General features: G+C 43.4%; 2 protein-coding genes and 2 long non-coding RNA genes across 5 annotated transcripts in view; 2 read left to right on the forward strand and 2 right to left on the reverse strand.

The window, feature by feature from the left end:
* The window catches only part of NBL1 (NBL1, DAN family BMP antagonist), a 64,087-nt gene extending 53,002 nt beyond the window's left edge, over nt 1-11,085 (reverse strand). The window contains exon 1 of one of the 2 annotated variants that reach the window (XM_082449767.1): nt 10,966-11,085. The gene's annotated coding sequence lies outside the window, so the exon portion shown is untranslated. The remainder of the gene's footprint in view (nt 1-10,965) is intronic. The other variant, XM_082449766.1, reaches the window with a different exon arrangement.
* The window catches only part of MICOS10 (mitochondrial contact site and cristae organizing system subunit 10), a 35,948-nt gene extending 24,852 nt beyond the window's left edge, over nt 1-11,096 (reverse strand). The window contains exon 1 of the mRNA XM_082449883.1: nt 10,966-11,096. Within this exon, the coding sequence (XP_082306009.1) occupies nt 10,966-11,029 (64 nt within the window). The 5' untranslated portion in view covers nt 11,030-11,096. The remainder of the gene's footprint in view (nt 1-10,965) is intronic.
* LOC309655098 overlaps nt 6,081-22,408 on the forward strand; it is a 219,636-nt gene continuing 203,308 nt past the window's right edge. The window contains exon 1 of the long non-coding RNA XR_014260619.1: nt 6,081-6,090. This is a non-coding gene — a long non-coding RNA (uncharacterized lncRNA). The remainder of the gene's footprint in view (nt 6,091-22,408) is intronic.
* LOC309655087 lies at nt 11,279-16,689 on the forward strand. The gene is made up of 2 exons (XR_014260616.1): nt 11,279-14,854; nt 16,349-16,689. It is a non-coding gene; the product is annotated as an uncharacterized lncRNA (long non-coding RNA).

Genomic DNA, 22,408 nt, shown 5'->3' on the forward strand with positions numbered 1-22,408 from the left:
TGGAGACTGAGCTAATGATTAATCATGCCTTCATTATGAAGCTTCCAAAAAATCCCAAAAGTATGGGGTTCTGAGAGCTTCCAGGATGGTGAACAAATCTACATGCCAGGAGGGAGGTGCACCCCACCTCCACAGAAACAGAAGCTCCTGGCTTGGGACCCTTCAGGACCTCACCAAATGTATCTCTTCATCTGGCTGTTCATTCAGATTCTTTAGTATCCTTGGTAATAAACTGGTAATCTACTAAACAAACTGTTTTCCCGAGCTCTGTGAGCCATTCTAACAAATTATTGAACCCTAAGAGGGAATCATGGGAACCTCTGATTCATAGCCAGTCAGTCAGAAGCGTAGGTAACAATCTGGACTTCTGATTGGCATCTGAAGTGAGAGTCTTAGGGGACTAAGCCCTTAACTCATAGGGTCTGTGCTATCCTGTTATTGTCAGAATTGAATTGTGCAATGGAGCACCCAGCTGGTGTCAGAGAATATCTTGGTGTGGAAAACCAACACATCTGCCATCAGAAGTACTGTCAGTATGAGAGTAGATGAGAAACGAGATTTTTGCTGCTCAGACACCAAAAGCACAGTCAACAAAAGAAAAAATTGACAAACTGGACTTCATAAAAATTTTTTAATTTTGTGCACCAAAAGATAATACCAGCAGAGCAAAAAGGTATCCCACATACATGGGAGAAAATATTTGCAAATCACAGATCCGATAAAGGATTAATATCAAGAATATATAGAGATGGGACTTCCCTTGTGGCACAATGGTTAAGAGTCCGCCTGCCAGTGCAGGGGACACAGGTTCAAGCCCTGGTCCAGGAAGATCCCGCATGCCGCAGAGCAACTAAGCCCATGTGCCACAACTACCGAGCCTGTGCTCTAGAGCTGGAGAGCCACAACTACTGAGCCCGCGTGCTGCAACTACAAGCCTGCACGCCTAGAAGCCTGTGACCGCAACGAGAAGCCCGCGCACCGCAACAAAGAGTAGCCCCCGCTCACCACAACTAGAGAAAGCCCACGCGCAGCAACAAAGACCCAATGCAACCAAAAATAAATAAATAAATAAATATTCTAAAAAAGAATATATAGAGAAATCCTAAATGCAACAACAACAAAAATAATTCAAAGATGGACAAAGACGGCTTCCCTGGTGGCACAGTGGTTAAGAATCTGCCTGCCAATGCAGGGGACACGGGTTCAAACGCTGGTCCAGGAAGATCCCACATGCCGTGGAGCAACTAAGCCCGTGCGCCACAACTACTGAGCCTGCACTCTAGAGCCCGTGAGCCACAACTACTGAGCCCGCATGCCACAACTACTGAAGCCCGCACGCCTAGAGCCCATGCTCCACAACAAGAGAAGCCACCACAATGAGAAGCACGCACACCCCAACGAAGAGTAGCCCCCGCTCGCCACAACTAGAGAAAGCCTGTGCGCAGCAACGAAGACCCAGCGCAGCCAAAAATAAATGATTAAAAAAAAAAAAAAAGATGGACAAAGGACTTGAACTGACATTTCTCCAAAGAAGATATACAAATGACCAATAAGTATATGGAAAGATGCACTGAACATCACTAATTATTAGAGAAATGCAAATCAAAGTTACAATGAGATACTACCTTACATTGATTAGGATGGCTACTATTAAAAAAATTTTTTTAAAAGAAAAGAACAAATGTTGTTGAGGATGTGAAGAAACTGGGACTCTTGTGCAGTGTAAGTAAGAATGTAAAATGGTACAGCCACAACGGGCTTCCCTGGTGGCACAGGGGTTAAGGATCTGCCTGCCAATGGAGGGGACACGGGTTCGAGTCCTGGTCCGGGAAGATCCCACATGCCGCAGAGCATGTGCCACAACTACTGAGCCCACGACTCACAACTACTGAAGCCCACGGGCCTAGAGCCCGTGCTCCACAGCAAGAGAAGCCACTGCAATGAGAAGCCCACACACCACAACAAAGAGTAGCCTCCACCAGCCGCAACTAAAGAAAGCCCACGCGCAGCAAGGAAGACCCAACACAGCCTAAATAAATAAATAGAGTAAACCTTGAAGACATTATACAAAGTAAAATAAGCCAATCTCAAAAAGACAAATACTGTATGATTCTACTTACATGAGGTACTTAAGAGTAGTCAAAATCACAGAGACAGAAAGTAGAGTGGTGGTTGCCAGGGGCTGGAAGGTATGCGCAGGAGTAGAGAGTTATTGTTAACTGGGTACAGAGTTTCAGTTTTACAAGATGAAGAGTTATGGAGATAGATGATGGTAATGAGTGTACAGCACTGTGAACATATTTAATACCCCTTAGTGGTACACCTAAAGACGGTTAAGATGGTCAATTTAAAAATGTTTTAATTTAAATTAAAATTTTAAAAATTTTATTGAAATATAGTTGATTTACAACGTTGTATTAGTTTTGGGTATACAGCAAAGTGATTCAGTTTTATATATATATATATGTGTGTGTATATATATGCGTGTATATATATATATAACTTTTTCAGGTTCTTTTCCATTATAGGTTATTACAAGATATTGAATATAGTTCCCTGTGCTATACAGTAGGTCCTTGTTGTTCATCTATTTTATATATAGTAGTGTGTATATGTTAATCTCAAACTCCTAATTTATCCCCCCCATAAAATGGTAAATTTTATTTGTATTTTATCACAATTAAAAAAAAATTGAGGGAAAATACCCCTCAAGACTATGAGGATTAAATGAGATAATGTAACATGCTTAGCACAGTGTCTGGCACATGGTAAGTGCTCAATAAATGGTAGCCATTATCATCACTCCCCAAAGGAGCCAAAGTCTCTCTCTCCTCTGGGATGAGGCCTGGACAGTTTCTGAGACCTGAAATGCAGACCTCCACCCGGTCCACCTACTAAACACCTAAGATGGAATTCTCTAAGATGGAATTCCGAAGTCTCCACCTCCTTTTCACATTCCTCAAGAAGGTAAGCCCCTCAAGGGTAGGCCCAGTGCCTATTCACCTGTGCACCCCTCCCCCGAGATTTCCACAATGCCTGGTATTAAATTGCTTAGAGAAGTATACATTAATTATTACTACTATGTATATAAAACTGGAATACCAATTGTCGGACTTCCATACCACCCACAATAGCCGTGATAGGAGCAAATGTGTTATTTTAACTTATAACTGCTATCCTTCATTCACATGCCTGCAGCTAGTATTTACCAAGTACAGGTAATGTACTAACCACTGTACAGAGATTATCTCATTTTATCATCACTTGTAGACAACTACCATTTTATAGTTGAGGAAACTGAGGCACAGAGAGGTAATTATTGGTACATTTATTTCTAATGCAAAAAATCAGGCAAAAGAAAAGGAAAGGCATGTGAATGCTACCACAGTCCATTAAATGGAATACATTCTAGGAGCTGCTTATAAATGTCCATGGCTTGCATTTTTCCTCATGCTTAATACACCTGGCTTGCAAGAACAGCCTTTTTCAGGAAAGTATCATGGCATTGGTCAACCCCTCTCCCAACCATGACATCTCCTTCCCCTCTTTTAGATTTTCTGGCCAATACATGGATTATTAAGACTAGATATTCCTGGGACTTCCCTGGTGGTGCAGTGGTTAAGAATCCGCCTGCCAATGCAGGGGACATGGGTTCAAGCCCTGGTCCGGGAAGACCCCACATGCCGCGGAACAACTAAGCCCGTGTGCCATAACTACTGAGCCTATGCTCTAGAGCCCACAAGCCACAAATACTGAGCTTGCCTGCTGCAACTACTGAAGCCCGTGTGCCTAGAGCCCATGCTCTGCAACAAGAGAAGCCACCACAATGAGAATCTCGTGCACCACAATGAAGAGTAGCCCCTGCTCGCCGCAACTAGAGAAAGCCCGCGCACATCAACTAAGACCCAACACAGCCAAAAATAAATAAATTAATTTAAAAAAAAAAAAGACTAGATATTCCTTACTCTGGTCTCAAAGTGGGAGTGAAATGTGGGGGAGAAGGGACATAGCCAATTTCACAGTTTTTTCACATTAAGGATTCCCAAGGCCTCCAAATGAATTCACAAAGTACTGGAGCGAGATTCTCCTCAAAGCTTCCTCCAGCAAATCTGGGGCCATAGCCTCTGCCACACAGACATCAACTTGGTCATGAGGTCACAGCCTGCCAGCACAGGCCTTCTGCATTCGAGAGTGAGTTGTAACAGCACTCTAAGGGCAATGACAATGCTTCTGTGACCTACACTCGCAGGGCTTAGATATTCTCAAATTGCAGGGAAGGACCTCCATAAGTCTCATCAACTCTGATTTTCTCATCTCTTAGGATCTTATTTCCCCTGGGAAACAGAAAATAGATAAAACTTCCCATCCAGTCCGAGTGACAAGCAAAGGTGAGCGCATCAGCTCTGTCCCAGAACTATTAAGACTCCTGTGTTAGCACAATACTATGATTCCTATTCTCATTAGCAAGAATGTGTGTCTTATTCATGTGGGTACACACAAGACTAACTAGTCAGTATGTACAAGGAAAATATCAATAAATGGCACAGCCCTTGAGCAGAGTGGGAAAGAAAACCAGAGCATTCAATAAATCTGATAAAACAAAAATAAATTCATAAAATTAGCAAAAACCATTAATGACGCATTCACATAAACTAATGGAACATGCTATTCATAAAATGTAATATTCTTCACTCCTTTTTAATTTCCTGCAATAAGGCGTTGGCAGTACCACTTAAACCAACATCATGCTCTACTTGTTTAAATAAAAAAGTGCTCTCTGGTTTATGTTTCTTGGTTGACTACTCCCAAATATTTCTAATACTACTTTATTATTAAGATTACTGACAATAATTTACATGCCCAGATGAAATTAAAAGTTGGTAACAGTTCCAAGAGTACAAGGACACATGGTCAAAGTGTGAACTGGCAGAAATTCACATGAAATGTACCCTACTTGGACTTTTAAAATTTAAATGCTAATTCATTCAGTTAATAAAGACACTGAGTAGCAGATACGGGCTGAGAACAGAGGCTACAAAATTCTCAGCAACACATATCATTCATTTAACAATAGTTACTGTATGCCTCCTCTATCCCAGGGGCTGGGGGTCAACAGTGAACAAAACAGTCTCTGGTTCTCACGAAGTTTACATTCTAGGGAGGAGGGACAATCAAGTAAAGAAACAAACTGCAAATTCCAGATGGTGATAGGAGCTATTAAGAAAAATTAGTGGGGCTTCCCTGGTGGCACAGTGGTTCAAAATCTGCCTGCCATCTACCCTGAGAAAATCATAATTCAAAAAGAGTCATGTGGGCTTCCCTGGTGGCGCAGTGGTTGAGAATCTGCCTGCCAATGCAGGGGACACGGGTTCGAGCCCTGGTCTGGGAAGATCCCACATGCCGCGGAGCAACTAGGCCCGTGAGCCACAATTACTGAGCCTGCGCGTCTGGAGCCTGTGCTCCGCAATGAGAGAGGCCGCGATAGTGAGAGGCCCGCGCACCGCGATGAAGAGTGGCCCCCGCTTGCCACAACTAGAGAAAGCCCTCGCACAGAAATGAAGACCCAACACACCCAAAAATAAATAAATTAATTAAAAAAAAAAAAGAAATTGATAATTAAAAAAAAAAAAAAAGAGTCATGTACCACAATGTTCATTGCAGCACTATTTACAATAGCCAGGACATGGAAGCAACCTAAGTGTCCATTGACAGGTGAATGATAAAGAAGATGTGGCACATATATACAATGGAATATTAATCAGCCATAAAAAGAAACAAAATTGAGTTATTTGTAGTGAGGTGGATGGACCTAGAGTCTGTCATACAGAGTGAAGTAAGTCAGTAGGAGAAAAACAAATACCATATGCTAACACATATATATGGAATCTAAAAAAAAAAAAAAAAGGTTCTGAAGAACCTCGGAGCAAGATAGGAATAAAGACGCAAACGTAGAGAATGGACTTGAGGACACAGGGAGGGGGAAGGGTAAGCTGGGACGAAGTGAGAGAGTGGCATGGACATATACACACTACCAAATGTAAAATAGATAGCTAGTGGGAAGCAGCCACATAGCACAGGGAGATCAGCTCAGTGCTCTGTGACCACCTAGAGGGGTGGGATAGGGAGGGTGGGAGGGAGACGCAAGAGGGAGGAGATATGGGGATATATGTATATGTATAGCTGATTCACTTTGTGATACAGCAGGAACTAACACACCATTGTAAAGCAATTATATTCCAGTAAAGATGTTTAAAAAAAACACAAAAAAACGCCTGCCAGTGCAGGGGACACAGGTTCGAGCCCTGGTCCAGGAAGATCCCATATGCCGCGCAGCAACTAAGCCCATATGCCACAACTACTGAGCCTGCGCTCTAGAGGCTGCGAGCCACGACTACTGAGTCCACATGCCACAACTACTGAAGCCCGCACGCCTAGAGCCTGTGCTCCGCAACAAGAGAAGCCACCGCAACAAGAGAAGCCACCGCAACGAGAAGCCCAGACACTGCAACAAAGAGTAGCTCCCGCTCGCTGCAACTAGAGAAAGACGGTGCACAGCAAAGAAGACCCAACACAGCCAAAAATAAAACAAAATAAATTTTTTAAAAAAGCTTTAAAAGAATTTAGTGATGTGATGGAGAATAAACAGAACACCTAGGAACTTCTTAAATGCTAACAATGTTATTATTATTTTTTAAAGACATTAGTCTCAAACCTTATGGATGAACTAGGGAGAAAGGAAAAATGTGAGGGGAAGAAAGGAAAAGAAAGGAACAAGAAGTGAAAGAAGAGAGAAACATGTTTAACAAACAATGGCCTATTGCGCCTATTATAGGGAGGCGTGTGTTTTGTTTTGTTTCTTTGAGTCAATGAGCTCAGTACACCAGGTCAAACCATATTAGAAATCTTCTATCCCACATACTCCTATTATACACAAATAAATAGATATTTTAAAACCAGAATATGGGGGAAATAAAACTGCTTTCCCTATGATAGGAAAGGAGGGGTGGTATTTATAAATAAATGTAGCTCTTCCTACAGGACAAAATCATATGAGAACATTACTCAAGCTTCAGAGTAAATCTTTGAAGAACAATTTTTAAAACAACTTGTGCCTAAAGTACATGCTTATGAGGGCTCTTTAACTCAGCTGTACCATATCTAGGCTAAACACGAGCGATTAAAATAGTCATTTTTCGGCAAATCAGTGGGAAAAGAATGAAAACACTTAGTTATAAGGTGCCAAACAGAGAAGTGCTCACCAAGGGAGCTGTCCATTCACCTTGACCTCCCTTCAGTCTCACCTTGACCTCCCTTCAGTCTCTCTGAAGCCAGAGAACATGAAATTATCAATATGCAGCTGAAAGCCTGCCTTGGCCCTTCTTCCCTGCCTACATCTACAAAACCTCTATCTTATTATGGCAGGCTGCCGTTCCTGAGTCTCCATCTCCATTTTGAAGTACTAGAAAAGCAAGCAGCCAAAGATGTTTAAAGAGTTCTAAAACCTCACTGCCTATAGGAATAGGAACTAACACACTCACTACAGAAGACTGTTCATTCCAGGGACTTCCCTGGTGATCTAGTGGTTTAGAATCTGCCTTCCAATGCAAGGGATGCAGGTTCAATCCCTGGTCGGGTAACTAAGATCCCACATGCCGCGGGGCAACTAAGCCCGCAGACTCTAGAGCCCATGCGCCACAACTAGAGAGAAGCCCGCGTGCTACAACGAAAGATCCTGAATGCCACAACTAAGATCGAAGGCAGCCAAAAAAAAAAAAAAGTGTTCATTCCATAGTCTCAAATACCTCTTAAACGAAAGTCCCCCAAAATTACACTTCCATGCTTCATTTCTCATATGCCTTTTCTCTACGTCCATTACTTCAGGGACAACCCCCTCAAAATCTGAACTCAGCTTCTCCCTCAAAATTAAAAACTTCTTCTCAACCTCATTATCATTCTCAAACAAATTCAACCATGTAAGCAGAAAAACAATCAAAATTATGAGCTTTTTTCTCACTACAGTCTCTCTCCTGCCACTTCACATGATCAGTTACTAAGTCTTATATGTAACTTAGTATAATGAGGTGCACATGCACCCCTCCTGCTTTACTTCCAAATTCTGATCAATGACATCACCACTTAAGTTCTAACCTTGGAGTCATCTTTATAACAAATGAAATGAGGCAAAGTTAACCCAGTTGGAGAGAAGATAAAGAAAATACCATTTATTGAGTTCCTACTATGTACTTGGCACTGTGCTGGCCCAGGAGGTGGGTATTACTATCTCCTTTTTATAAATGGGGGAAAAAGTTTGAAGTTTCTCAAATAGACCCATTCCTTTCTGGTCTAACAGTTCAGACTTTTATCACTTCACATTCACAGTACTGTTAGCCTCCTCTACTCCTGATTTGTTCTATATAAAACACTGCCAGGACAATCATACCAAAATTCCATTTACATCACATAAGTTCCCTGTTGAGGGCACTGAAATGCCTTCTGTTTCCCTATCTGCCCACTGACTGGCCCATAGCTCAGTACATATTTGTTACTTAAAACCATCTCATGATTCCCTACTAGCCTCGACTTACTGAGCCCTGGGAGCAGAAAGTAATAGATTTTTATTTTTTTTTTTTTTTTAAATTTTTGGCTGTGTTGGGTCTTCGTTGCTGCTCGCGGGCTTTCTCTAGTTGTGGTGAGCTGGGGCTACTCTTCGTTGCGGTGCGTGGGCTTCTCATCGCGGTGGCTTCTCTTGTTGCGGAGCATGGGCCCTAGGCGCGCGGGCTTCAGTAGCTGTGGCTCACGGGCTCTAGAGCGCAGGCTCAGTAGTTGTGGCACACAGGCTCAGTAGTTGTGGCTCACGAGTTCTAGAGCACAGGCCCAGTAGTTGTGGTGCATGGGCTTAGTTGCTCCGCGGCATGTGGGATCTTCCCGGACCAGGGCTCGAACCCATGTCCCCTGCATTGGCAGGCAGATTCTTAACCACTGCGCCACCAGGGAAGTCCCAATAGATTTTTAAGACAGAGGTGTTGAATATGCAGAATGCATGTGAAAAAGCCAAAGCCAACTCAAAAGCCTTCAAGATAAAGTAGAATCTCTCTAAGGTAATTCACAATTCTGACTCCACCCAAACCAGCCTTGTTTAGGGAGTAGGCGGGTGCTGAAATTAGAATGCCTGGTTCTAACCCCAGCTCCTCCACTCCTAGCCACTTAACCTCTCCGTGCTTCAATTCCTCCTCCATAAAAGTTCAACCAGCCTCTGCTCAAGTTCTTCCACTCTCCCTGACTATCCAAGTCCAAGTCATTAACCAAAGCTCTACTAAAGACCCACTTCCCCCAACCCACCACTCCATTTACTTGATTTATAATAATAAGCAAAAAGTCTGAATAACTTATTTTAGTTTTTATCTGTAATCATATATCACCATGCTTCATTTAATTATTCCACCTGTGTATGCCCCACCAATGTCCCACTCATGAACGACACACACTACTTACTGCCTCAGGTGATCATCACTGGCACAGTATCAATATCAACAATTATTACTACCACCATTTACTGAATATATAGTAAGTGCCAGGCATTGTGCAAGTATCTTGTGTACTTTTCTGTCCTTCAGTCTTCATAATCCTTTTAGGTAAATCTATCTCTTTATCCTCATTTCATAGTTTAGGAAGCCTCTACATAAACTCACTCATTTAATCCTCAAAACAACTCTGTGAGATAGCAATATTATTGCCAATTTACAAATGAGTAAGCAGGCACAAGAGAGGTTAGATTACTTGCCCTAAATCACACAGCCGGTAAGTGGTGAATTCGAGGATAAAGAGGTAGCTGTGATAAATTTCTTCATTTACTGACTCATTCTCAACATGTTTTATTAAGCACTTTTATTAACATCTTTTATTAACCACTCTTCTGGGAGCTGAGGATACAGCAGTGAATGAACCAGAAAACATCCCTGCTCTCATGGACCTTACAATTGGAAATTTCTTTTCCAATATTTTCATTCAAGGGCACAATCCTAAATCCTCTTAAATACTTTTTTAAGATTTCCATACAAAAATATCAAAATTAGATAATAAAAATTAGTATCGAAGAAATGTATGGTACTTGAAACCAGAAAACCTGGATTAAATTCCCAACTTTGCCATTGATTAGGCCCTGGGCAAATCCCTTCACTTGACTCTCAATTTCATGACTTGTATTAAATAATGTATTAAGTTGCACACCAAGCACAGAGTCTGGCACTTAGTAAGTGAGTTTCCCTCTTTCCCTCTCCCCTCCAAGCAGTGACTTCATAATTTTTGTGTCGTCCCTGAGCACATGTTAAAAGGCTACACCGAGCTACACTAAGGGCTGAAAAGTTACCAATCACTATCTTACTTTCCAAGGCAATTCTAATTCCAGATCACCATCACTATGTTTCGGATTTCAGGCCCCAGGCTACTCTGATGCCTATAAACCACGTTACAAGTCGGGAATGACAGCAACTCACATTAGAGTCTGACAGTACCTATAAAATGCTCCCGATGACCTTCTTAGAGGGCACTTTTGATTCAGCAGAGGAGGAATGTGGCCTCCAGGCCAAGCTGCACGCCCCGTGCGAAAGATGTGACACGAGGGAGGAGAATTTCCAGCCTCCAGCCCAAGGTTGCGCCCTGCATAATGCTTCAACTCGCAGAGCTCCCCAACTCTCCTGCCACCTGCCAACCCGACCCCAAACTCCTCGGGGCTGCATCTCCACACCTCCCACCTCGGGCGGCCACCCAGGCTCCTGGAGCCCGCGTCCCCAGCCGCCGTAGTGACCTCCCGCCCGGGCCCGGGCAGCTCTCCGTGGCCTGAGGGGCTGGAACAGGCCGAACGGCCTGACCTCTCACGGGGCTTCTCCTCCGCCCTCCGGGTCAGCGGAGCCTTGAGCCAACTTATCGGCTCCGGGTGGGGCCTGCCGGAGACGAGGAACCCCTTACCTATCTTCACGACGGCATCCGCCAAGCACCGGTCCCACTTCCTGCCGAGCTCTGAATCCGACATGTTCCCCACCCGCAGTTCCAGCTTTCCGGACCGTCGGGCCTCGCGCTCAAACCCCAGGCAAGTCTCGCGAGAGCCGCCTCCGTTCCCAGGCCCGGAGGGCCGACGACGTACCGCCAGATATCGCGAGATGATCTGACAGCTTCCGTACTTTCCGGTTTTTTTCAGTTGGTCGTCAAGGTGACGGGTTGCCTGGAGGCCAGAGGTGACCCTGACCTTGGAGCCGCGCCTACCTAAGGGTTGCGAGGCAGACAGGTTTCCTAGGCGGCATCCAGAGCCCTGTCTGGAAGGTCCTTCCACGACACCAACTCCCGACGTTGGCCTTGGAAATTCCCAGGGCAAGTGAGGGCACAACGCTGGATTTATTGATTCATTTACTCATCTTGGCTTTTTCTCCTTGCTCATTCACTCATTTATTGCAGTGGAACTCCCGCCTTCACCACTAACACAGAAATTGCTCTGGCAAACGTCACCTATTGCGGGGACTTCCCTGGTGGTCCAGTGAGTAAGACGACGTGCTTCCATTGCAGGGGGTGGGGTTCGATCCCTGGCCGGGGAACTAGATCCCACATGCATGCCGCAACTAAGAGTCCTCCTGCAACAACTCAAAAGGAAAGAGCCCTCATGCAGCAAGGAAGATCCCGCGTGCAGCAACTAAGACCCGGCGCAGCCTAAATAAGTAAATAAATATTAAAAAAAAAAAAGTCACCTATTGCCAAATAAAGTGGACGCTTTTTGATCTCTGTACAGCATTGGACACAACTGATGTTGTGTGTTGTTGTCTCTCTTTCCTGATCCTCCTTGTCTCCGCCTTCTCTTTATTCATTTGACTCCCAGGACACCAGTCTTTCCTAATTATCCTCTTCTGACTCTTCTCCTTAGGGGTCCATCCAGGGCTGTTTTTCTCTGCAGCTAGTTAAGTGTTGGTTTGCTGGGTTCCATCAATCCTCTTTACATACTCTCCCTGAGTAATTGCAAACAGTGCCAAATTCTATCTCCAGATCAAGCTTCCTATTCATAATTCAGCCTCTTTGCTGGTGTCCTTTAGTTTTCCCTTCCCGTTTCCATCCTCCATCCTACCAACAAATACAGATTTGACTCTATTATTCCTCTGATTAGAAGCTGTCAATGACTCCTATTCATCTACTGGTTATATTCAAGCTGCAACAATTAATTCTAGGAAACCTACACTAATAGAACTTAGAGGCCCCCTTCATCCATCCACTAATAGAGCATGGAGCCTCCCTCCATCTTCTTACTGTCGCAGGAGCTCACCTACCCCACAGGATTCTCTACATTGTATTGAAACATCTCTTTACAGATGTTTGTATCTGCCAGTAAAACTAGAAGCTCATTAAAGGCCTGAGCTGCCCCTTCTTCATCTGCACACTCCCAGTTCAGAGCACAAGGCCTTGGACAGTAGGATCTTCTACGAAATATATGAACTGAATTGAATTCATTCACCCATATACTTATTTATTCTTGACATCTTTAACAGCAGAACCACTGTTCTAGTCCTTGCTATGACAGAGCCCCTTCCTTCAGGAAGCCTTCTTTCCATGACGTGGCCATCCTTCATCCAGCTCGCATCTGAACTATATATCAGACTATATTGTAATTGTTTGTGTGTCTCTTGGATGTGACTGTGAGCTCCTTGAGAATGGGGGCTGTGCCATTTCTATATCCTGATGACCAGGAGAGAGCCTAGTATATATTGGATTTTCAATAACTGCTTTTCGAATGGATGTAAGAATGAATATATAAATGATTGGCTGACTGATCAGTCTCAGAGATGTTAAGCAATGTGGAAGATGCACAAGGCTCTGCATTGTGTAGATTTAGAAACTGACAGAGGCATTTTTATTGGATTCAAGAGAGTTGTGAATTTTTGTAGAAGGCAGAGAGCAAATTACGAGAGCAATCAGAGGCAGATGGTATAGCATGAATTCTGGAGCCAGGCTGTCTGCGTTCAGATCCCAGCTTTTTCCTAGTTTGTATCTATTATTCTCTCTTTCCATGGTTCCTTTCCCAATACGATGCTTTATTCACTGCTGTAGCCCCACCCCTAGAACATTATCTGACACATAGTGTTTGCTTGATAAATATGTTGATTGAATGAATAAATAAATGAAAACTCTGGAGTTTTTATAGTTCTTAGAGAATAAAAACCAATACAAGAGGGAAAAATATATTTTTAAACAGCAATTAAAAAAAAAAAACCCAGCAAGACACTCACTGTAAACTTAGTTACATTCAAAATGATTAAAAATAGATTTCTCAGTGTTGGAAAAGGGAGTTACAAACATGGAAAGGGAAAAAGCTTGAAAGAATTCTTTGCTTTTGGATTGGAATTGAGTGTATCAGTGTGAACTCATGGTATTTAATGTAATAGAGATACATATAAAAGTGTGTGTGTGTGTTTGTTTCCCAGTCCCGTCTGTGGAGAGGGCCTAAAAGCAATGACATACCAGTAGCAATAAGCAAACCTAGATCTTGGCTTCTAAATACCATTCTCTACTTAAAGGACCCAGGGCTCCCTGGAAAATTGGCTAAGACTCCAGGGCTCAAGCAGGGAAAATTCAAGATGACCCTGGAATATCTTCTTGTTTCACAAAGTAAGGAAGTCTTCAAAGGATGATAGTGTCATGTCAAAATGTTTTAGTAACTACAAACTGCCTAAAGAATTGCTTTGTTCCTAATTTGAACCCTTTGTGTAAGCTATTATTACCATCATTAGGACTTCTCCCAATTGTATGGAGCAAATTTCACAAAGATAGAAGTTTGCATTTCAAATGGGTAAACACAGAGTCTTGTAATAAAGCAATTTCACAGTAAGAGAGCCAGTATCTTTTTACATTGGATAGAAGAAAAGTGAAAAAAACTGTCACTTAAGTAGCATAGATTTTAGCCTTGACTGGTTAATCAACTAAACATAAACTCTTTATTTAGTTTACTAGGTTGTAAATCCAGCTTCATTAACAACACAGATTAGAATATTTTACAGCACAGCACCTGCATATATAAAGGTCTTTTAGATTCCAGTATTATTTTTTCAATTTCCCTTCAATTAAAAACTAATTCCTTTCTTAAAGGGAGATTCACATTTTTTGATTCTTATCTTCTCTAAGAGGAGTCTTATATCATCTTGCCACTTCAGTAATGTGTCCAAAGTCAAACAGCTACTAAGTAGCTTCCTTGTTTGTTTCCAAAGCCCAGGTGGCTATCCTTTGTTGTTGTTGCTGTTGTTTTAAAAGCATGCATATGTGTGAAATACAACAAGCATACAGAAAAGTGCTAAAAACATAAATACAGCGTGACACATAAATTATTGTAAAACAAACACTACTAGCACTTCAGAAGCCCACTCCCTGGTGTGTCCTTTGCCAGATCATATCCCCTCCCTCCCTGCCGGCATAACCACTATTCTGACTTCTATGTTATTCATTTCCTTGCTTTTCTTTAAGTGTTGTTATCTGATTATGCATCCTTCAACAATATGGTTTAATTTTGCATGGTTTTGAACTTTATATAAATAGAATCATACAGTCTTGACTTCTTTTGCTCATTATTATGCCTTATGATTCATTCATGTTGTTGCATGTATAGTCCATTCTCGATTCATTGCTATATAGTATTCCGTTATATTCTATCCATGATTTGTTTTTTGTTTTTTTTATTGAAGTATAGTTGATTTACAATGATTTAGGTGTACAGTAAAGTGATTCAGTTTTATATCTATATCAATATATGTTTATATATATTCTTTTTCAGATTCTTTTCCATTATGGGTTATTACAAGACACTGAATATAGTTCCTTCTACTATACAGTAGGTCTTGTTGTTTATCTATTTTACATATAGAAGTGTGTATCTGTTAATCCCAAATTCCCAATTTATCCTTCCCCCCTTTCCCCTTTGGTAACCATACGTTTGTCTTCCATGTCTGTGGGTCTCTTTCTGTTTTGTAAATAAGTTCATTTGTATCATTTTTTAAGATTCCACAAATAAGTAATATCATATGGTATTCGTCTCTGTCTGATTTAGTATGATAATCTCTAGGTCCATACATGTTGCTGCAAATGGCATTATTTCATTCTTTTTTTATGGCTGAGTAATATTCCATTGTGTGTGTGGGTGTGGGTGTGGGTGTGTGTGTGTATATTAAACACATCTTCTTTATCCATTAATCTGTCGATGGACATTTAGGTTGCTTCCATGTCTTGGCTCATAATTTGTTTATTTTTTCTACTCTCCGTGGGTATTTGGGTTGTTTCCAGCTGGGTATTATTACCAACAAGGTTTCTCATCCTTGTACATATATCCTGGTGCATATCGGCATATGTTTTTATATGATATGTAACTAAGGAGGGCAATAGGGTTTGTTTATCTTCAGCTTCATTAGATACTGCCAACTTCAGCCCAAAATGACTGTACCAATTCACATCCTCACCAGCAGTGTATAATCACGCCTGTTGCTCCACATCCTCGCCAAGAGTTGATTTTTTTAAATTACACTCTAAAATTGTTGCCAATCTGATAGGTATGTAGTGGCATTTTATTGGGGTAATCCTTGCTCTTTCAAGTGATTAAGCTACTAGATCATGTGTTCTGAATATATAATAGCAGGAATGGGGGATTCGAACTGAATGAAAGGGTCCCTGAAAGAGGAGAAGATGACAGAGACGCTTTGCTACCTTGAAGCAGGTGTACTGGGTTGAATAGTGTCCCCCACCGCATTCATGTCCTTCCCGGAACCTCAGAATGTGACCTTATTTGCAAATAGGATCATTGCAGATGTTGTTAGTTAAGATCCGATCATAATGGAATAAGGGGAACCCAAAATCCAAAATGACTGGTGTCCTCATAAGAAGAGGAAGAGTTGTAGAGAGACAGGCAGATACAGAAGGAAGATGGCTATGTGATGATGGAGGCAGAGATCAGAGTTCTGTGGCTGCAAAGCCAAGGGGTGCCAGGGGGTGCCAGCAATCCCAGAAGCCAGGAAAGAGGCATGGACAGAGTCTCCCTCTGAGCCACCAGGAAGAGACCAACCCTGCGACACTTTGAGTTTGGACTTCTAGCCCCCAGAACTGAGGGAGAATAAATTCCTGCTGTTCTGAGCTACCCAGTCTGTGGTTCTTTGTTACAGCAGCCCTAGGAAACTAAACTAGCAGACACCACACTAGATTGGAAATCGTGAGAGCTGAATCCCAGGCTACTCTGCCGCTAACTGGTAGTGATATACCCACAGCAGCTCCCCTCAGATGGGCCTCCCCATCAGCTCTCTTCAGATTCTTGGATTTGCTTCTTCCCCTTGTAGCTCAGATCCAGCTTAATGGACGTCAGCAGCAGGCGGGGCCAGGCCGAAAGATGAGGCCACATTGCAGCGGGACAGAGATTGCGACCGTGCTGTTGGACCCAGAGAGGCACGAGGACAGGGGACACGGGTTCGATCCCTGGTCCAGGAAGATCCCACATGCCGCGGAGCAACTAAGCCCGTGTGCCACAACTACTGAGCCTGCGCTCTAGAGCCCGTGCTCCACAACAAGAGAAACCACTGCAATGAGAAGCCCACGCACCGCAGTGAAGAGTAGCCCCCGCTTGCTGCAACTAGAGAGAGCCCGTGCGCAGCAACGAAGACCCAACACAGCCCTAAATAAATAAATTTATTTATTTATTTATTTATTTATTTATTTATTTATTTATTAAATGAAGAAATGCTAAAAAAAAAAAAATGGGCCTAATCCTGGCAATGGCTCCCACTGTTACTAACTCCAGGGTATTACATCATTCCTCTCACTTTGTAAATAGTAACTTTACAAACTCTCCTCCATTTCCCAGTTTGAGTGGACCACGTGTTTCCTGCCTGGACCCTGACCCTACACCTATGGGAGGTCCTTGCCCCGCCTCCGTTCCCTACCTAACTCCACCCACCCCCTTCGTTTCCTTCCTAGAGCATATCACAATTTGCAATTATCTTCTCTATTTATTTACTCCTTCCTTCTCCCCCTCCATCACCCAACCCTGCTTCTCCCACCAGACAGTAAGTTCCATGAAAGCAAGGACTTGACTTGTCTCATTATCACTATATGCTTAGTGCCTTGCAGTGTCTGGTACATTGGAAACATTTAATATTTCTTGAATGAATGGAGGAAGGACGAGCAGGAACGATGTCTTCTTCATGTTTGTCTCTGCAGCACTATCCATGCCGGCTGCTCAGTGGTGCTCAGCTGATGTTCCATGTTCTCACATGGTCCTGCCTTTAGTGCCAGAGGGGCCCAGTGTGAAGCACAAGTGAAGAGTAACAACCAGAGTGGATTTAAGCGTAGCTTTGTGGCCAATATTTTTTTTAACTATATGTTTGAATTGACCTTAAAGGGAACACTTGAAAAGGTGCAACTGAAGGTGCATTTTCTGCCATTACCTGCATTTGACGTGGATGTGTGAGAGAGCATGAATTTGAGGCAAATAGCATCACTGAACTGGTTTGGATTTAAGCACGTGAACTAAGTGAGTGACAGTTGGTACAAATGTAATCATCATAGCTTGAGTATTAATATTTCAAGGGCCAACCAAAATCAATCAGACATTTTTCCACTATAGAGCTCCCCTGGCTAACTTAAAGTCAAGTGACCTTTGATTTTGACCTGGATTATATGAACGCAGCCATTATGGGGTAACTGGATATCACTTGTCTATTCTGTGGGTTAATAAAGAGTTAGGGAATGCAAAAATGATTTCTTAGCCAATGCAATCTCTTTGGTAGAGAAAATATTTCTAAACATGGGATCCAAGGAGAAAAAAACGGCATTTTTGGCAGAAAATAGTCTGGGTAGCCTCTTCTTAATTTCTCTTCTGTCTCACAGCCAGAGAGGTGGGTGTCTCCGCCCTGAATTTGTACTTCGGTCTGTCTGCTTCTAAAGTCACAACTTTACCTGGGAGGTTGATGGATGTGTTTCAGAGGGTCTTTCCATGAATCCCTGAAACTATGCAAATCTTTATGTAGGAGTGCATATCTTTTTTTCTTTGAGTCTATAGCTTTCTTCTGATTCTCAAATAAGGTTGAAAACTATTGACCTGGAGTCAAATACAGGTCTGGGGATGAGGCCAGTCCCTCCAGCAGAGGGCGGTGGCTCCCACATTCACTGACCTCCTTGACCTTACAACATTGGTTGTCAAGAGATGGAAGAGGGGGCTTACCTGGTGGCGCAGTCGTTAAGAATCCGCCTGCCAATGCAGGGCACATGAGTTTGAGCCCTGGTCCGGGAAGATCCCACATACTATGAAGCAACTAAGCCCGTGCTCCACAACTACTGAGCCCACGTGCCACAACTACTGAAGCACACACGCCTAGAGCCCATGCTCTGCAACAAGAGAAGCCACTGCAACGAGAAACCTGCAACCAAGAGTAGCCCCCGCTCACTGCAACTAGAGAAAGCCCGCGCACATCAACGAAGACCCAACGCAGCCAAAAATAAATAAATAAAATAAATAAATTTTAAAAAAAGAAAGAAAACGTGCTCATTAGCGCTAAAAAAAAAAAAAAAAAAAAGGAGATGGAAGAAGGTGAGCCAGGTAGGGCTGACCTGAGGGCACCAAAAAAGAACACCAACCTTTCCCTGTTCTTCCTGTTGGATTGGTTTTGAAATCCCATTTCCAACCCCCAGTTGCCACATCATGGGATACATAAACTCTCAAGCGGTGGCTTTGGGGAAGACAACCTTCTCCCATCAACTTCCTGAACAAGCCTGGAAGATTCTTCTCAAGGACACGTGTTTTTCTAAGCTTTTTTGCTCGTTTGTCAATGCTGGTTTCTCTTGCTTCCTTTATGGACATGTTTAGACCACCTGAACAAATGCTGATTCATAGGTCCTGGTTGGAATACATTTTTCAGTGGAAACTTAAATGAACTGACCTTGATTCTCACTTGGACACACTTGCCTATAGGATAAACACCTAGCTTCTTAACTTTGCATTCAAAGCCTTTTGAGAACGGTTCTACTCCCCCTTCAACTCTTTTGCTACTCTCCCACATGAGGTTGAAATGGAGCAGGGCCCTGTGGGACCCTCCTGGGTACATATCCTTTCAGTGTCCCCCATTTCTCGTTTGTAGGAAATAGGTTTCATTCAGCCTCCTTGACCTTCCTTGAGTTCCAAAGGGAAGATTCAGTTGATTATCAAGGTAGGGAAGGAATGCAGAAACAAAGGAGGAGCAGTCAAGAAACAACAGTGCAGCCATGGGGCAGGGTCCTAGTTCTTCCTGAAGGAATATACATAAACAACACCTTTGAGTTCTGCTGCAAGAATTAAAGCCCCCACCCAGGTGGAAGATGGTAACTTCAGGTTGAGCACAAGATTCCTGGAACACTGCCCTGTTACCTCACCACCAACCAATCAGAAGAAAGTCTGCACACAGTGGAAGATAAGGAACACTCTGACCCCCTCCCCCGAATGATTCTCCCTTTAAAAACTATCATGGTCGAGCAGAATCTTCAGAGTTGGGTTTTGGACACAAGTCTGCCTTCTCCCCAGGTTGCCAGCCTCCTGAATAAAGCAACTTTTCCTTTCCAACCAACACTCATCTCTTGAGTATTGGCTTTTGAGCAGCAAGCAGCTGAACCTGAGTTCAGTAATAAGGTCTCCATGTAAGGTCTCCTTCTTGGCCAAATTATTCCTGCAATCACTTTGGACCTTCCAACAAGCTCTTGAAGAGGTCACGCCTTCCTTCCTGTTTTCCTAATCTCTCCCATTCTTCAGCCCCTTCTTCCTCCATGGAGCCTTCTCTGGCTGAGAAGCAGTGGATCATAGAGGTGTTAATGAAACCGAACAGGACCCTGTGGGCATGGGAGCCTTTCTGTTCAGCCTCCATGACCTTCCCTGAGTTCCAAAGGGCAGATTTGAACAGTTGCTAATCAAGGGAGGAGCAGCCAAGAAAACACCTGAGGCAAGATTAAAGGAAACAGAGAAGCTCATCAAGAAGATTACCCGAGACCAGATTAGAGGAGTGCAGGCCCTGCACGCACCCTAATCTTGTCAGCAACCCCAGCCTTGAACTATTGCTATAAAACTCCTCAAAACCCTGCCGGGCTGGGACCCAGTTTTTTGGGTCTGGAGCCCGCTGTGCCCCCCTTTGCCCAGCAAAGCAATAAAGCTATTCTTTTCTACTTCACCCAAAACTCTGTCTCCAAGATTCGATTTGGCACCAGTGCACAGAGGTCAAGCTTTTGGCATCATTAAGGGCTCTGAAAGACTGAGGAAGCAAACCACAAAGATAATTGAGGGGAGAGTCTTGTAGGCACAGAGAGGAGCAAGTGCAAAGGTCCTGGAGTGAGAGCTTGCTTGACCCTTTAGAGGCACAGTATGGCTGGAACAGATTGTGCAAACAGGAGATGAAGTCAGAGGGGTGGTGGAAGCAGATGGTATAGAACTTTATAGGCCACAGCAAAGACTTTGGTTTTACTGTGAGTGAGGTGGGAAGACATTAGAGGGTTTTGAGGAGAGGAGTGACACCATCTCACTTGTGTTTAACAAGGCCACTCTGACCGTTGTGTTGAGAATAGAATGTTGGGGGCAAGGCAGAAGCAGAGAATCAGAGAGAAGAATATTGCAATCATCCAAAAATGATGAAAAAGGAGGCAGTGAGAAGAGGTTGACATCAGGATGTTTTTTGAAGTTAGAGCTGATGGGATCTGCTGATAGATGGGGTGTAGGGTTTGAGGGAAAAAGAAAGAGGCGTTAAAGATGGTTCTAAGATTTTCAGAGTGAGCAAGCGGAAAGGCAGGAATTGACACTGAGATGGGAAAAACTGAGAGAAAGAAGCTTGCATGGGGGAACAGAATCAGGAATTCCATTTTGGCTAGGCGAAGTCTGGAGCTGCCTAGTAGACCCAGTTTATGTGCTGCCCCATATTTCCTCAACTCTTTCTCCCCCCCCCGTGGCCCCTTGACTGCTTACTCAAAGAAGAGCCTTGGTCACCACACCTAATGGTCTCCTGCTAAGACCACTGGCTGTCTCAGTCTCTCCCAGGGTGAGGGCCAGGCTCCAGCTCACTTTCACCATGCCTGCTGCAACAGAAGCTGAAAAAGCTCCAGGCATCAGACCCAAACGACCAGACCATGGTGGATATGGTTCCTCCCAACGCTTCTGAGTCCAGGATTAAGTTCTAAGCCACGGCTGGGGGAGCGGGCATCCTCAAGAAGCCCCAAAAGGCCAGGGACTACAACCTGAGGTGCAGGGGTAAACTATTATCACTGAGAGACAAGAGATGAGAAGGAGTCAACAGATGAATTCTACTTCCTTCTGCAGGCCAGAAATAAACTTTACCTTCTTAAGAGGCAGCACCATGTGCCGTGGTGTCTCCCCACCTCCACCCTGACTCCCACCCTGGCCTCTCTGGAGATGTTTCCATGTGATCACACCACTAGTTGTGTTTTCTTATGAATATATGACTAGCTTGATAATGCACTCCCTTGTGTTTGCTTACCTTCACTCCTGGCCTCATTTTCCCTTTCTCTCACTCTTTGCCCTGGGATTCCACTTCTTCAATAGAGCATTTCTAAGGCACCTGGCTAAGTCCATATTCAAGTGGAAATACAGAGTGAACTGGGGAGAGGTCTGTGCTGGAGATAAAAATGGAGAGTTCAATGCATATATATATACACTTCTCTAAGATCACCTAAGGAAGGAGTATGACAGAGAGAAAGGAAGACCAAGGACTGAGCTTTGTGGCGCTGTAACATTTAGAGGCTGGGGAGTTGAGGATGAATCAGCAAAGAAGAATGAGAAAGAATGACTATGGCTGGGAGAAAAACCAAAAAGAATGGTTTTCTGGAAGCCAAAGGAAGAAAATGTTTCAAGAAAAAGAACATGATTAACTGGGTCAAATGAAGATGAAGAACTGGCCATTGGATTTAGCATCAAGGAGGTTATTTTGGTTACATTGACAAGGACAGTTTCCTTGGAGGGGTCAGAACCAAAGTTTAAGACAGTGGATTTGAGGGAGATGAGGAGGAGGACTGGAGTCAGCAAGTGTACCCTGTCTTTTCAAGGAGTTTGCTCCAAGGAGGGACAAAGGAAAAGAACAATAGCTTGAGAAGGGGTGGAGTTGCTAGCGGGTTTTTAGGATGGGAGAAATTACTCATGTTTGTGTGTGGAGGGGGATGATTCAGGATAGCGGGTAAAACTGATGATCCAAGAGAGACAAGATAGGAGATGGCTGCAGCCTGAAGTTCTCAGCAGAAATGCTAAGATTTTTAGATTCCAGGGGGCTGGAAGTAGGAGGTTTGATTCTGAGGAAAGAGGGAGGTTGCTAGACATCTGGAATTTCCTTTCCATGGATGCCTGGGTCTCCAGGGCTCAGCTTTTAAATCTGAACATTTCCTTTTT

Source organism: Balaenoptera physalus (assembly GCF_965194825.1).
Source record: "Balaenoptera physalus genome assembly, chromosome: 1".
In the NCBI taxonomy this organism is placed as follows: Eukaryota; Metazoa; Chordata; class Mammalia; order Artiodactyla; family Balaenopteridae; genus Balaenoptera; species Balaenoptera physalus.